The following is a 16404-nucleotide window of genomic DNA, read 5'->3' as shown; positions in this document are numbered from 1 at the left end:
GGGGTGGAACTACATGGTTTTTAAGGTCCCTTTCAACCCAAGCCCCTTCCATGATTCTGTGATTCCTTGATTTCCACTAGAAATATGACAAGGAATGCAGCAAAGAAAAATCAGGTTGGCTATTGGACAAATATATATCCACAGATGCTGTTAGAAGTTTGCACAAGCTATACACAAATGTTGCAGATTTTCTCCAAACAGGTGCTTTTACAAATTGGTTAGAGAAGTAGTTCATGCAGATGATAAACGTGGTTTTCAAACTGTGATCTGTTGCCTCCTTAGATTCTGTCAAGTACTTCTGAAGAGGACTCTGAAAGACAACCAGCCAAAGTGAACCTGCCTTCTGTAAATACAACAGCTCTCATATTTATGTCCACAAATTGAAAATATTTGAGTAACACTGAACAACATATACCTGAATCCATCTGAGTGCAGAGAGTACATCAGACAATCTCTCGAGGTCTAGAAGACAGTAATTCTTTTAATTTCTATGTAAAAATTATATCCTCTCCATGAATCCATTTTTTCAAACCTATTTGCCTATTTATTAGGCAAAAAGCAAAATTTTCATACCACACAAGATTGAGTCTGTAAACGCATAAGATTTTTCACTGAAAGAATAATTAAGTACTGGAATTGTCTTCCTAGGGAGGTGGTGGAATAACCATCTCTGTATATGTTTAAAAACAGACTGGACTTGGTGCTACAGTCTAGTTGTGGAGTTAGGGCATAGGTTGAACTTGATGATCTTAGAGGTCTCTTCCAACCTCATTATTCTGTGATTCTGTGATACAGTGGCCGTTCAATGAACTGAAGGGTTTTTACAAAAAAGTAAGAGATTTTACTTAACTCCTCTTTCCATAGAGGTCTTTCTAGGCAATGACAGGACTTGATCAAACGGCATGAAGCTGAGTCAGGGGAGTTTTAGGTTGAGTATGAGGAAAAGGTTTTTCAAGCAAGGGGTGGTTGAGCCTTGGAACAGGCTGCGACTGGAACAGGCTTCCCTAAGGAAGTGGTGACAGCCCCACAGAGCCTGACGGAGCACACGAAGCGTTTGGGCAGTGCTTTCAGTGTGTGCTGTGACTCCTGGGGATGCCCTGTGCAGGGCAGGCAGCTGGGTCCCTTCCTACTCCGTATATTCTGTGATTCTAGGCTTTAAACACACCTCCTGCCCGGACAGCTTCTGTCACACGCACTACGGGCACAATGACCTCACTGCAGTGGCACTGCATTTAAAACCTTTATTTTAGTCCACGTAATGAAGCTGTTTCACCATGTAATACAGCGTGAGCTTCTCTCCGTGTGCGCCGCGGAGGCCCCGAAGGGCAGAGACACCGCAGCCCGGGCGAGGGCGCAGAACCCTGGGTGCCGACCGGCTCCGTTTCCCCGGCCTTTTGCCCGTGCCGCCCTCCCCCGCCTCTCCGGCGCTACAAACGGGGCGGGCCGGGCTCCCAGCCCGGCTGCGGCCGCGGCCGGCCGCTCTCCCCGCCTCCCTGAGGCGCGGCCTGGCCCGGCCCGGCCTGCTGTGGCGGCGGCACCGGCGCCTCGGCCGGGCGGCTCCATGGCTTTCATCCGCAGGCGGCGGCTGGAGCGGGAGCTGTACTCCAAGGAGAGGTGAGCGGCACTGCCCCGCCGGCCCCGGCCGGCCCCGCTCGGCCCCGGCCCCTCGCAGGGCCCGGCGGAGCCGCGGGCGGCGGGGCTCCGGAGAGGCCGCGGCGCAGCGCCGGGGAGAGCCGGGTGCTGCGCTGCCCTCGTTGTTGTTACTGTTCAGATCAGGTGGCTGATGGTTCCCCCGAGTTAAGGCTGAAAAGGGTGTAGAAAGGACCTGGGAAAATAGGAGTGCTGCTTGCCTTGCATAAACTGCATGAGAAATAGCGTCTTGTCGATTTTTGTGTGTTTGTTGTGCTTGTGGCGTGGAGCTGTGCTTCTCTGTAGTTTGTTGTAGTTTGCTGTGATATTTTTTTCCTTTTTTTTTTTTCCCTGAACACTGTAGTCAGTGTACTGTCAGCCCTTGAATAACAGACTCTGTGTTGTCTCTTTAAAGAGTTTAATTCAATTTGCGCGCTCCTGTTTGTTGACTGTAATCTTTGTTTTGTTTCTGAACGTACAACAGAGGCTTGTCACACATGCTTGAGTGTATCCTGAATTTACTCTCTTATTTCTAAGTAGTGTCCCACTTTCTTTTGCCTGGCTTAGCTGTATCTGTCTTGTCAAAAAGTTTCAAAATCTTTTGCAAGCCTAATGTTTCCACATAGGAAATCTCTGTGAGAGCAGTAGGTCGGCATGGGTCACACAGCAGAAGGGCACCACCTTCTCTGGGGGGATCAGGGATTCCCAGTTGTTTCCTGCAGCGGGAACCAGGGAAACGGCAGGCTGGTCCTGTGCGAGCCCTGCGCAAATTCCTGGTGCAGGTCTCTGCTGGTTACACAGCACTGTTTATTGTTGATGAGAAAACCACATGATGAAGAGCTGGACTCACTCTGTCCGTGCAAATTCTGATTCATAGCTGTACAGCCCATGAAGCTACCACATCCTCTGAAGTTTTTTTTTTTTTTTTAAGTACAGATGTGTTCAGCGTCACGTTTTATCGTCTTGTATATCTTGTTGCTTTGGGGGAGCTGCTGTGATTTTAGTTGTTTGTAAGGGGCTGCAGTCAGAAAGGACAAACTTCCGGTGTAGAAGGAAAAGAGAAATATTTTGACTTGTAAAGAAAGCATCTTAATTGTAGGAAAAGCAAGGAAAATTACTGTGTTAGCTGTGTTATGGATTTCATGTAAATAGCCCTTTTTTTTTGGGGGGGGGGGGGAAGCTGAGAATACAAGGCAAAAAATCAGACTTGTCCCAAAGAACCCAAATGAGACCCAGATCTCTTCTAAAAAGCCCTGAGAACAAACTCAGCATATCAGTGTCAACATTGTTGATCTACAGTTGTTGATGAGAACTTTTTTCTTTGCTCCTACTTGAAAGCATATCAGGATCTTATTATTTGAGCTTGTAATTTGAGCACTTCATGAAAGATCAGGCTCTTTCTCATTTGCACTGGCAACTTTTCCTATATCTGCAAACCTGTTTCTCTTTTTCTTCCCCTTGCCTAACAATTGATATTAATATGAAATCTAAGTAAATTTTTATGTTTTGTACCCTGTATCAGGTCCCTTTCTCTCCTTTTTTCCTGTGCTTTTCTCAGTTAGGAAATCTTAAAAGCATTTAAGTGCTTTAAAATATTTTGAGTTTAGAAATATCAGATCAGAAACATTTTTGCATTTTTGTTCATTTTGTCCTTATAGTTCTACCTTAAAACAGCAAAAACCCAGCTTGCTATGACTTAATTGAAGGGACACATTCTGAGAATTTTTTTACCTAGGTGCTGGATAGCTTTTAGAGACACCAACTAATGCTTGAAAGCTTTGCTTGATCTTTTTATCCTTGGAGTACGTATTTCCTAGTGAAATGAACAGGACTGCTTAAAATCTTGTGGCAGCTGCATTTGATGTGTGTTTTGGTTTGGGGTTTATTGTTATTTTTTTGTTTTTTTGTTACTTGTACATTGCTTTTTACAAAACTTTAAGCTATAAGAGTAGTGAGAAACTTGGTAAGTAAGAAGTTAATCTTCTTATGCAGTTGCTTTGGAGGGAAGGAAGATCAGATTAGTTTTACGTGATCTGAAAAAATATTTCTTCTTAACTAATTAGTCCACTTTAATATCTTGTTACATAAACCTTCTTTTCTGACTATATGCCATTTTCTAGAAGAAAACAAGAAAATGCTGAAATGTCCTATGTCCAGGACAATTTATTTAATCCCTAAAATATTCATCCTTCATGAACAGCAATCCTTTCTTGCAAACAATTTTAGTTACAAACCATCGTATTAGATGATGTGGTGTTTGGCTCAGGTCATTGCCTTCTTTATAAATTGATTTCTCACTTCTGCTGGCAGTATGCCCAAATGCAGACAAGTGTAAACACTTGGTGCAGGGTCTCTCTATACAGAGCCGCTGGTTTGTCTTGCACCCTGCCCACCTGCCTGTGTGAGGGGTTCATCTCTTCTGCTGGATATACCACTCACATGAAGCAGCCTACTGGCAGCATGTAGGTGCTGCAGATGGATCTTTGGTGTGATGGTTGCTTGGGCATTGGATTTTTTTTTATTTATTTATTTTATCAGTAGCCTTATCTTACTCTCTTGAGATGAAATATGCATAATGAAGGCTTTTATCCCAAGATCAGCAAATGAGTCCTACAGCTGGCCTATACATAATTTGTTCTTTTTGGGAGGAGGAGGTTTAATTTTAGAGTTGGTTTTGCATAGCTGTGTGCTGCTGATAGATTGGGCTGCCCTGCTGTTTCATCCCTGACTGTTTCCTTCTGTTATTAGGACTGTACTTCCATTTTCAGGTCAAGTGATTGTGCAAGGTGTGTTGGATCAGCCACTGGAAACCGTTGTGTCCAAGTAGATTTCTAGCATGTGCTTTTCTGACAAAAGGACAAAAATAGTAAGGCTTCAATCACAGATTATTAATTTAAAGCAAGATCAATGGGTACCTTTCCTGGGCGGTTTAAACAGGATTTTGCCAAGGCACTGGTCCCTGCATGGTCAATTCCTGTGTCCAGTTTGAATAAGTCCAGTGCTTCAGTTGGTAGGTGATATTTTGGTATATAAAATAAATTTTGGACTTGTTTTGTTTTCCCCTGAGATGTTGTTGAATGTCTGAGTTTTTTCAAAGTGTAGTATAGAGGGACATGCACATCAAACAAAGTAACAGTGAAATTCTCAAGTAGACTAAGCCTGATGCAGCTCACTTCTGTTTGGAGGATATTTTGTAGCACCTTGGTAGGCGTTATAAACCCCAGGTTGTTGTTTATAAAGGGTGATTGGCTTCTTGGCTGCATACTCAGAACAATGCTAGGAATGTTTGGGTGCCTTTGGGTTCCCAAACCTTGTGTATTGGGAATGACCTCATACAAGCTGAAGTTTTGCAAGTGTTTTCTTTCTACTTAGTGCCGAGTTTTCTTATGTGTCTTGGGTGTGTTCTTGACTCATAGTCCTCAGACCTTTTCTGAGTGGCAATTATATGGTGGCTCTTTGAAAAAGGAAGCGAGTTCTGTTTTTCTTGGCAAGATGGTTACCTTTTCCTTTTTTCTACCTGGAGCTGCTTCTCAAATGAACACTGATTCCCTTCACAAGAAAATACCTTCCAACTGACTGGCATATGAATTTTTCAGTTATTCTTAATACAATCTTTCTAGGACTATATGAAGACAGGAATTTGAAATAGGTCTTCAAGCAAAATTATGTTGGCATGCTTTCATTTACCTCTCCCCTTAAGTGTAGGTGCTTAACTTTTCATAGAGTGTTAAAAGATTAACTCTTTACTCTGCCAGATTCTGTATACTTTTAACACTGTGGGGATTGAAGATGTTCCAGCACAAAAGCTCTTAAAGCCTCCATTAAAGTTATCTGGGGGGATGTAAAGATGTGTGTGTCCACACTGTACCAATCATCCATTGCTGTAGCTCTCACCCCCCCAACATATACCCTCAGACAGACAGGCACAACTATGGCTGAAAATCTTTTTTTCATTTTGGATCTGGGAGACTCCTTGTGTTATTTAAGTTGGTGGTGTTGGTTTTTCCAGCTGTGTGAGTTGTTATAATAAAAGATACTCCCTTATCTTGCATGTTCTTCCTTCTTCACGCTGCTGCTGCTGTTGATTTTTGGATGCAGAACTTGCATTAAATCTGAGGTGTAACAATGTAAGTGCCTTTCCCATTGACTCTAAAGCTCAAGGCTTTGCCATAGTGGCAGTGGTGGCTACAGATTTATTTTACCCTGGAAAGTGAAACTGCCTCTTTCCTAGCATCTCTTGATAGCAGAGCTGCTGTGTGGGTTTGCTGCATTCCAAAGGGTAAAGTCTTGTTCCTGGCCACCTTGTTCTTGTGCCTGACTCCTTCTCATGATACTGTTTCTGGTATTCCATGTATCATTCCATGTGCAAAACTATCCTGAGAAAACTCCACCACTCTGAATAGAAGCTTGCATTATGGTCTGTCTGCTAATGTGATAACTTTTTGAGTCAAAATTGGCTGGTCTCCACAACTGAAAGTAGTTTTTGAGACACTACAAGTGTGTGTGACCAGCAAAGTTACTGAAGCTGTTTTTTTTTCTCCTTCAATTTCCATTTTTCAAATATTACACATAGTAAGAAAATGCAGTCCTCTGAAGGTTTGTTTGCTGTTGTTGAGACATTGAGGATAAAGGTAGGACTGTTAAGAGGCTACAGTATAAGGCATTGAACATCTTGCAGTCTCTCTCTCAACCCTTATAGCTCCTTCCATGGGGTTTGAACTTTTTTGAAAATCTTGTCTAATTTGTGTCTGTATCATTTTCAGAATAATATGTTGATTTGTTGATTTGTTTTGTTGGTTTTTTTTTTTATAGTCTAGTATGTCAAGTTCACTGTAGAAGAAAAAAAATGGTCAATGATCCCTGAAGACAGGCCTGTGGCTTACTAACATGATCAGTGTGTTGCAATCCATTAAATAGCATAGTGACCACAACATTTGTGGGCATAAACCTGTATTTATTAGGGCACAAGCATAAAAACATCCTGTAATAAGCTTTAAGGTATGAGTTTTATTGCTGGATTTCAAAGGATTTTGAATCAACAGATACTCAAATTGCTTTCCAAGCTATAGCATTACCATTCTCTAAGTAGATTTTTAATAAAAACTCATTAATGATTTATACTTGGGAAGTTTCAAGTAACAATTGGGCTATTAATTTTGAAAATGGATCAAAATTACCACTTGCTGGTAATAAGAAAAATGTCTCAAACTTGATCCTTTTCTGTTTGCCTGAAAAATAACTTTGTGATATTTGTTTATTACTGTATTACAAGATTACAAAGATCTGGAGCACCAGGCAAAGGTGTTTAATAGAAACTGAAGGGATCTGCTACAAATATATAAGAACAAGAACTGGGCCTTGTTTCTTTGTTGGGTTGTTATTTGGTTGGGTTTTTTTTTTTTTAGATGCTGGTTTTCCTGATAATTTAAAAGTGAAAAAAAAAATCAAAACCCTTTTTCATGTTAGATACCAAAGGATTTTTGTACATTACCCAGTTAAAACTTTTGATTTGCATGACTAACTGCTTAGATTGAGGGGTTTTAATGTCTTGGGATCAGACTTGAAGGCAAGGAAGGGCAGACTGTGGACAGATTAACTTATTGTTGCTTGTCTTGACAATGAATTTTTTTTTGATCCAGGTTGTTATTCCAGGTCAGTGTGATAAAGTCATAGGCTTACAGTGCGTGCTGTTAATTACACAGCACTGGGAACAGTACACCTGCTCAGTGGCTGAAAACCAAAATATAGTTTTCAACTCTTACAGGTTTAACCAGTTTCTTATACAGGGTATCTTATGCATTCTCTGCCTACTGTTACTTGTTGATTTTTTTTTTTTTTAAGTCTCCCTGTCATGTGCAGAATTAAATTACTATTTTAAATGTATGCTATACATGCATACAAATTCTTGCTGTAGGACCACATAGCAGTTGATAGTATATAACTTTGGCATGCCGGTCATGTTGATATCACAAGTGTCTACTTCCTTTAGCTCTTTGGAAGGCAGTCAGCCCAAAGCCCAACTGCTTAGTTGCATGTTGAAGATCCCCATTGCTGTAATTTTACAGCTATTATGATTGATGTCCTATTTTTTTCAGGCCTTCACAACACTGTTTGCCTACTTATGCAATATGCCAGAGACTGATCTGTACCCTTGCTATCTGTAGATACTTGTTAAACCTCCTGGCAAGCCTGAAGTATCATTATGTGCAGTGATGGTTCTCAAGAGGGACCCTGTTGATACAGTAACTATCAATGGCTCTGTTTATTTATGTGAAAGATATTTCTTCTGTGAAGATACAAAGCTCTGACTGTACTCCAGTAACATGTGATGAAACTTGACTTTTCTTTGACAGTTCTATGGTTCATTAACACAGGCAAATGAAATTTAAATACTTAGAGCAGTAAAGACTGAGACGAATTGAGAAGTTCCAGAAGGTTAGTCCAGAGATCACACATCAAAATCTTCAGAGTTCATTATTAACAATAACTTGAACTGGTCTAGATTTGTTAGCCAGTAGTGAGATGCAGGTCTGAAAATTTTGCTTTCACTTATGGTATCATATTAATTTTAAAAGGAGCAGTTGTTGTGGCATAGTCTTGGGACAGGCAGTAAGTTTGTTCCAATTGCAGTGATTGCGTTTGTGGAGATTTGATATCTGGGCTCTGTCTGCCTGCAGAAATTACTTGTTGCAGCATGAAAATATAGGAAAATGTAGTTAAGAGTAAGTGGACTTGCAAGCAGAGTAGCAATAAGCGTAGAAATGCTAGGAAGAGGCTTCAGAACTATATGGAAGGCTCTGCAGAGAGTGAGAGGGGAAGATAAATACGCAAAATGCACTTAGCCTATATGATGGACAGTGTTTGAGGAAAAATGCTTTAATAACTTCCAGCACAGCATTGCCACCAATTTTCCAGGCAGCAAAGCTGAGGTCAGTGAGCAGGAAGTTGCTGGTCTCCAGCAAGAAGCTCTACAGCGATGCTGTCTCTGTAGGCCTGGAGAATGAGTACTCATGTGGAAGAGACACAGAGAGAATAGCAAAAGGATGAACTGGATGCTGCTAGCAAACATGGTATTTAAAAAGGAGTAAACCTGCAGTTTCCCCACAGTACTTATTTAGCCTATATAAAGAGTTTATCTTATCTTGAGTTTTTGTGCATATCTTTGCTTTTTTTTTTTTCCTTCATGACACCATGTGGTTCAGCAGCACTAAGTGATATGCTGGGAAAAGAAAACCTCAAATTCTTAAATTATTGCCTACAGCTTCTGGTTTTGGGAAGGTGAATTTATTTATAAAGTAACAAGTATACAAAGATACAATATTTTCATAGAGATAGTTATAATGAAAAATTTCAAAGAGAACTCTCTTGGTTTGTGTATTTTGGCTTATGTTGAGCATATTGTAGGTACTGGGAATAACAGCCAATGTTTTGATATAAAAACATAGCTTTTCTTGAATATGTGAGGGATGACTGCATTTACCAAAAACTTAAAAATCTAGTAAATACCAGTGCTGTCAACAGATGAATTTGGAAAGAATATAAAAATGTGAGGAGTTTGTTAAAAGAATAGGTGGAAACAAAGGAAAGAGCCCAAGAGTGAAGAATTTCAGAAATTAATTCTATTGAACAGGCATTGTAGTTTTCTTGGAAAAAAAATATTTGTGGGTCCATAAATGCCATTTCTCTGAAGCTTATGTTCCTTATGTCAATCATGGCTGTTTCCTGATGAAAGAGAATAGATTTTTTTTTTTTCAAACAAACCTGGGTGCTACCTTTATTCTTGACTTTTTATTACTTAAATAATAATAATTATGCATATAATATACATATATATAGTATGCTTATACATACTAGAAAGAAGAGCATTTTACTGGTGAATTGCTCTTTATGCATCCTAACATAGCTTTATTAGAAAGCTTTAAAAATGTGATAGAACTTACAAGATCTGAGTTTGCAAAATCAGAAATTTTAAGTTTGTCCTGGATGATTTCAACTGTATGATATTTTGAAAAATGGCATATAATAGGATATGAAAAATAGTAGTTTCCCCACAGTTACTGAGTATAATTCTATATGGCCCAGAATAACCCTTGGTCAGCTGGGGTCAGCTCTCCTGGCTGTGTCCACTCCCAACTCCTTGTGCACCTCCAGCCTCCTCACTGGTGGGGTGGGGTGAAGCTGAAAATGCCTTGACTCTGTTTAAACACACTCAGTGCTTAAATCTTTGAATTATCAGCAGTTTTCAGCACAAATCCAAAAAAAAGGCCCATAGTAGATACTGCAAAGAAAAGCACCAAAACTAACACAATAGGATCATAAAAAAAACTGTTGTCAAGAGAGGAAAGTAAAGATAAGGCCATTTTAAAAAAGCAGCAGAGCAGTAAGACAAAGTATCTTGGAAACACAAACAGTTTTGAGTATATAGACCTACTGTTACTTGTAGTTGCAGTAAAACCTGTATCGTTATGTTCTGTTAAAGATAACAACCACAACACAATCTTTAAGTGCACAAGATGTATTTTCAGTAACACTGTTTTTTCCATTGTGAAATATGCTTTTTAATGAACAGGCTGTTCGATTCACTGGATTCATTTTGTGGACTCTTGACATATTTACTGCTGTTTGAATACTGCTCTGGGGACACTTGGTGTTTATTAGTGTTTTCACAGGCATTTCTAGTGAAGCGCTTCATGTGTGAAGTACAAAAAGCTCAAAATGTGGGTGTAAATAAATACTAAGTACTCGTGCTGATCAGATGAGTGCTGCACACAAATTGTACTTCCAGCTGAGGTTGTTTTTGCTTCTCCTGCTGTGCCAGTATCCACTGGCATTCTCTGCAGCTGAAACACTTAGTGAGTGAGTGTTAGTGTTCACCCTGTTACAAAGTTCTTGAGTTTTGATCACTTGCAGCAGTTTTAGTTAAATTGGTAGAGAAAACGTTTTTATGTTCCCCCTGCATTTACTTGGTACCAGCACTGGCATTACTAAGATTCTGCAATTAAATACGTTCAAAGACTTCAGTTTCCTAATTTTTTTTTGTTGTTTTTATTGAGGTTTGTTGTTAATCACATTAGTTCATGAACAGGCTTCCTGGGGACTGAACACAAGTGTGGAGGAAGTACAAAATGTGGTTGGTGAGGAAGGTAATGCTTCCTCAGAGGGCATCCATTGAGCAACTCAGTCATGTTGTAAAGTCTGTGCCAGTGTTTTCACTTAACATTTTAGACCAGTTTAATTTGGCTTGGCTTCAAAACAATCTAATTCTATCCCTTCTAAGTGATTAGTTCCTACCCTTCCTTTTTGTGTCATTGCATATTTTGCCTGGTATATATTGATCAGGGCTGAAGCAGAAAGCCTGGCTATATTAGAATAGTCTCCACCTAAGACATCAGACTCAAATATCTAACCTTATATGTGTTGGAAGAGCATCAGTTGATCTTCTTCACAGATACATAGATTTTCCATATAGGTTGTTATTCTGAAGAGCTAAATTAATTAAGTATTGGGGTTTGGGGTGCAGCAAAGAGATCAGTGAAAACTTTCCAGACACCTGATATGTTTTATTAAGAGTACTAACTGTTACAGTATTTTCTCTTAGAATAAAATATTTTTATTTTTAATTTGTAGGTTTTCACTGCTTCTTCTGAACCTGGAAGAATATTACTTTGAACAGCACACAGCTAATCATATTATAAATAGAGATTGCAAAGATGAAAGGTACACAACTCTTACATACCTTAATTTACTGGAGTCATTCTAGGCTCATGTATCTTGCATGCATGCACAACTTTTTTTGTTTGTTGTTCCTTTTAGAAAATTCAGAGGCTCTCTAAAAATCTGTTCAAAGTCAATTATCTTTGAACCAGATGACAGTATCCAGCCCATTATCAAGGTAAGCAGTGCAAACTTACATTTCTTGGTAACTAAAGATTCTCTTGAAAAAGCTTTTATAAAGACTGTGTATTTTTATAACTTGCTGCAGATACCATTGCGGGATTGCATTAGTATAAAAGCCCCAGAAGATAATGAAGCAAATAACCCTTTCACACGGTAGGTAAATTTGGGATACTGTATGTATTTAACTTCCTTTAAAGCTCAAATTCCCATAATTTCAAATATCTTATTTACATTTTAGGAATACATCTGGAGGGATTTCTGTTGTATGTAACCAGGTAAGATATGCATATAATAGATTCTTGATGTATAAATGGGTGAGGTTATATAAATGAGCAAGCTTATATTCCTTAATCATATTTTCCCTCAAAGCTGTAATCCAAGAGTGGGAAGTTAACTGAAAACAAAACTAATTAGTGTCAAAAACTTAGCATTAATGTGAAACTGTTGATGCTGGAAATTGCAAACTGTTAATGACTTCATTAATTCAATAAACTGAACGTTTTTGCTCTGTGCATTTTATAATGGAGCTTAGGGAAACCATAGAATTGAATGAAAAAGGAGATTAGTGTTTTACAAAACTTGTTATTAATCATCTTTAGTTTGCTTTTGTTACATAGCTTTCATCTACTTTCTGCAGCATGTTGGGGTAATGGCAAAGCCATCTTGGTCCCTGCAGTTCAGCTTTGTGAAAACTCTGGACTGTACTCTGTGTCCACCAAGTAGTTTTCAGAAGAGGTCCTGAAATATTGTCTTCAAGTTTCAGTCAAGAGTTGTGATTGTGGATATATTAATTCTAGAGTTAACCAAGGGGATACACTTTAAATTTTAATAAGTTTGAGTTGATAGATGTTCCAAAGCTGTAAAAGTTAAGAAAAAAAAAAAAAAGTTTGTGTTCCTTTCAGGATAGAACCGAGATGAGGCAGGAAATACAATTTTAAATATTCTTGTGTAATTTCTAAAATCTGTCTTTACCAATGCCCAAAATTGATAGGCTTGCTAAGCTACATGCTGCTGCAGTCAAAAACAAACTTGAACATTTAATACTGTCTATGCCAGAGAAGTTTGTGGTTTGTTTTATAGTAACCAGTACATTTAATTTCATTTTGACACTGCTTCTGTAAAAATTACAGTGTAATCTATTTTTTGAGTCTGTAGGTTTTCTGTGTACTAAGGGATTTTAAAAAAGGTACTTCCAACTCCTTCAGGCAGTGCTTCCACTGTACATTATTACTCTGTATGCTGAAGAACAAGGGATTATAAGAAACGTCTTATAAGAAAGAGGAATTAATTTTTAAAATGGCAAGTGTGGTTAGCACCCCCCACTCCTCCCATTTGTAGCTTGCCAGTCATGTTCCTATCTCTGAGGAAATGTTCTGAAATGCTTGGGTGGCATCATAAATGCTGGTATTTTGTATAAAAGGCATATGGACTTCAAGTGTCAAGTAGTCACTAGTTGTAATTATGACAGATCATTATCTAATTAAAAATATGGGGGTTTTTAAGTAGAATTTTGGCCTTTTGGGAAGCCACACGTAGGGAATACTTGGAACATCTTAAACATATTTGCTTTTTAGAATCAGAAAAAAATGTTAGTACATAGCTGGATAAGCAGCTTTTCTTTATACAATTTAGAAGCAATGGCTTTAAAATACATTAAGTGGGAATAATAATTTTATATGATTTCAGGTTTTTTTCTTGAGATAAAACTGGGGAAAACCCTCCAAAAATAGGAAATTAGTACAGTATGCTTAAGTTTTTGCTCAGCTTACAAGTAAGGAAAACCAAACCATTATGTCTACTTCTTATGTAATGTAGAGTGCTCAGTATAGTTATGCTGCAGAAAAGCAATGAATGTGAAGCAGGTTTCTCATTCTGATTCTCCTATGGCCTGATTCGGGTCTGTACATGATGATTTCAGATGAAAGACACTAATTACCATTGGTTTTTAATGTAGCACTTAGAGGCATGCTGAGGGTATGGGCTTCCGAGCCTGCCACTTGCTTTGTTTCTAGCTGGATGTTTCTTGGAGTAGTCATGGGGTGAAGATTGTTTCTGTTGTCAGCTTTGTCATTGGGAATGGGAAGGCTGTATGTAGCAGCCAGAAGGATTCTTAATGAATCTGTGAGTGTAGAACTGCAGGTGTGCTACCTATAGGAAGGAAACTGAGGCACTGGGAAAGGACCTGTGATCAACCAAGTTTCTTGGGCCAGGAGTAGAACACTGTAGGTTATGCAGCTGTCACCCCAGGACAGCAGTCCCAGTATATTTTGTTTAGTTCAGAACCTGTCCTGAGCTTAGGCCTGAGACTTAGCAAAATTAAGCCTTCCCTACAGACAGAAAAACCATAACTTGTTTCTGGCTTGTTGCCTTTTAGATGGTGGATAGTAAGGCACAGCATACAAATTAGTGTGCTACCAGTCAGATCTTTTTATGGGAGTTGTGAGAATGTTCTGAAGAAGGAGAGTAGTTTTATGTGGGTTTTGGAGAGGAAAGATGTTCTCAGAGATGAGGCTAGCACCAGAGAAATAAAACTGTTCAAAAGCATGGTATTGGATGAGGGAGGAAATCTGGTGTTCATTGTGGTTGGAGCTGGAAGAGAAACATTTAGCAGTAGAAGAAAGGCATTCATTTGAGAAAGTTTGCACAGTGTATGTTGCATGTTGCCAGTCTGGGGTAATTCCTGTTTGGGCAGAACCTTGAGCCACTAAAAGAGGGGGAGGATCTGCCCCACTGAATGTAGCTCCTTGAAGATCATATGATTAGGATAAAAGCCCACTAATCAACTGTATAAGTAAGCCTCTGAACAAAATTGGACTCTTGCCTTCCTTGCAGTTAGCTGATATAAAAGCTCATTGTTTTTCTGCAGTTTATCTGGGGTAGTTAAAGCAGGATATTACAACCCAGTGTTTTGCTTGCTTAAACAGTGTTCTTAGCTTTGTATTTACCAGTACTTCTGATTAGTTTTATTATTTTTAAGGTGTAAATCTGTAGTGTCTTACTCTTTCAGGTTTTTCTCATTAAAGAAAGAAATGTTATTGCACCCTATAAAACAGTAAGAGTAAGTATATATTTTTTCACTGCTTTTAGAAACTGGAGTGTTGTAAGGATTTATGTTCTCATTTCTGAAAGAGTGAGATAATTATCATATGAGAAATATTACAATGAAGCTTTAAAAAAAAAGTAATTGCATATTGAAAAAAACATGTCTGAATTCTTCTGTGATGGCTTTCTGATACTTCTTGGAGGACATGCTACAGACTTGACACTTGCCATTTACCTTGATGTGCAGCTCTATGGGCTCAACAGTCAGAGCTGGCAGCTCGTGTACAGTGAACACTGCATCCTGGCTAAGTGGCTTCTCCTCAGTTCTGCTCAGACTGAGATTGCGGAGATTCTGCTCAGATCAGAGATTGCTAATTCATATTTCCCAGCTGAGTGTTTCTCAGTTCAAAGAAATGGTAGATAAGGCTGCTCACAGCAGAAATTGGAGCTTGCTCCTGGCTGCTTTCTGCTGATGGGGTTGGTCTGCTCTGATTCTGAGCCTGGAGGCTTCAAGGCATACAAGTATAGGTTCTTTGCTGAAATTATGAGATTAGTTGGGACACAAACGCAAAACTTATTTTTCAGAGTTAATTCATATTTTGCCCGAGAGTTGAAAAAGACAGAATTATATTTCTCAGTGTTTTTGTTTAAATAAGAAATTTCAAGAATGATGGAGTCTATAAATCTGTATTACTGTACTGAAGAGCAGAGAGACAAGAGAGGATCTCTGTTTTCTCAACAAGTGCTTTGGGTTGGTTTTGTGATTAGATCTGCCTCTGAACTAGGACTTTAAAGGTTTTTTTTTCTTTTTTTTTTATTCTGATAATTCTTCATGTGTTGAACCTATTTTCCTTCTAGTCCTTCTACGATTTGTTTTGCAGCCATGTGCAAGATTTATTAAGTATCAGACAAATACCTTACCCCATTGCCAACACAGTGGAAAAGGAAAGAATCAGAAAGCTTTTCACTTCATTTTCTCCTAAGTTATGATTCCTCCACAGCTAAAACATTTCTGACAGTTAACCATCATGATTTACTTCGTTGAAGTGCAGCTTTTTTTCTGCATTTTAAAACAAGAAATCTAGTTCACTTTCAATCTTTTCTGATTTTTTTTTTTCTGTTGCTGCTAAATATCTTCTTCTTCAGTTGTTGCCAGTTCCATATGTCACTGAGTGCTGGAATTGAGTAATACATTTTATCTTCCATGTCTTTCTTTGATTGTTTCAGATCAATTACAAAATACTGAGCTCTTGTCTTTGAATATGACTGGAGAGCTACAGAGACAACTGCTCACAAAAACTGTCACATTGTTGGCTGTAAGCAATACTTGTAGACCATTCACTAAGATTTCTGAGAGCTGTGTTTTTTTCCTGTTGAAGGAAAATGATGCTCTGAGTGAAATGTTGAAAGGCTTTTATCTAAATTGCTACTGAATTTAATGTATCCCATAATCCAGTTCCATTTGTTTTTCGAAGAATGCTTTCCTCTTTCATTGCTGTCAGTTCAGCTCAGATCACATACATTACACTGAAGATCATCTACATTTTCATATCTTTCTTCTTCAGTTTAATCCAGCTGTATCTGCTGACCAGTGTCTTTCTTTAATCTTACTGATCACATCATTGGTTTTTTTTTTTAAGTCTAGCCTGAGAAATCACAAAATGCCACAGAAACGTGTTGATATAGTTTTATACTACATTCAGGAGTCATGAAAGTATTCAACAACCTTTGCTAAGTATGAGTCGTGAGTAAAGTTAGTGCCAGTTGATCCATATACATACTTTTAATATACTTAAGTAAAAGCAGGGATGTCTACTATAATATGACACTTAAGAA

At 38.7% G+C, this 16404-nt stretch overlaps 1 protein-coding gene across 1 annotated transcript in view; it reads left to right on the top strand.

Moving 5' to 3' along the window:
- Positions 1–1190: 1190 nt before the first annotated feature.
- NSMAF (neutral sphingomyelinase activation associated factor) overlaps positions 1191–16404 on the top strand; it is a 38619-nt gene continuing 23405 nt past the window's right edge. Inside the window, exons 1-6 of the mRNA XM_030266235.4 lie at positions 1191–1614; positions 11257–11346; positions 11443–11521; positions 11612–11679; positions 11765–11801; positions 14534–14584. Coding sequence (XP_030122095.4) covers positions 1259–1614; positions 11257–11346; positions 11443–11521; positions 11612–11679; positions 11765–11801; positions 14534–14584 — 681 coding nt within the window. The 5' untranslated portion in view covers positions 1191–1258. The remainder of the gene's footprint in view (positions 1615–11256; positions 11347–11442; positions 11522–11611; positions 11680–11764; positions 11802–14533; positions 14585–16404) is intronic.

Source organism: Taeniopygia guttata, chromosome 2, assembly GCF_048771995.1.
Source record: "Taeniopygia guttata chromosome 2, bTaeGut7.mat, whole genome shotgun sequence".
NCBI lineage: Eukaryota > Metazoa > Chordata > Aves > Passeriformes > Estrildidae > Taeniopygia > Taeniopygia guttata.
Note: the sequence above shows the minus strand (reverse complement) of the source record. Positions and strands in the feature narration are given on the sequence as shown.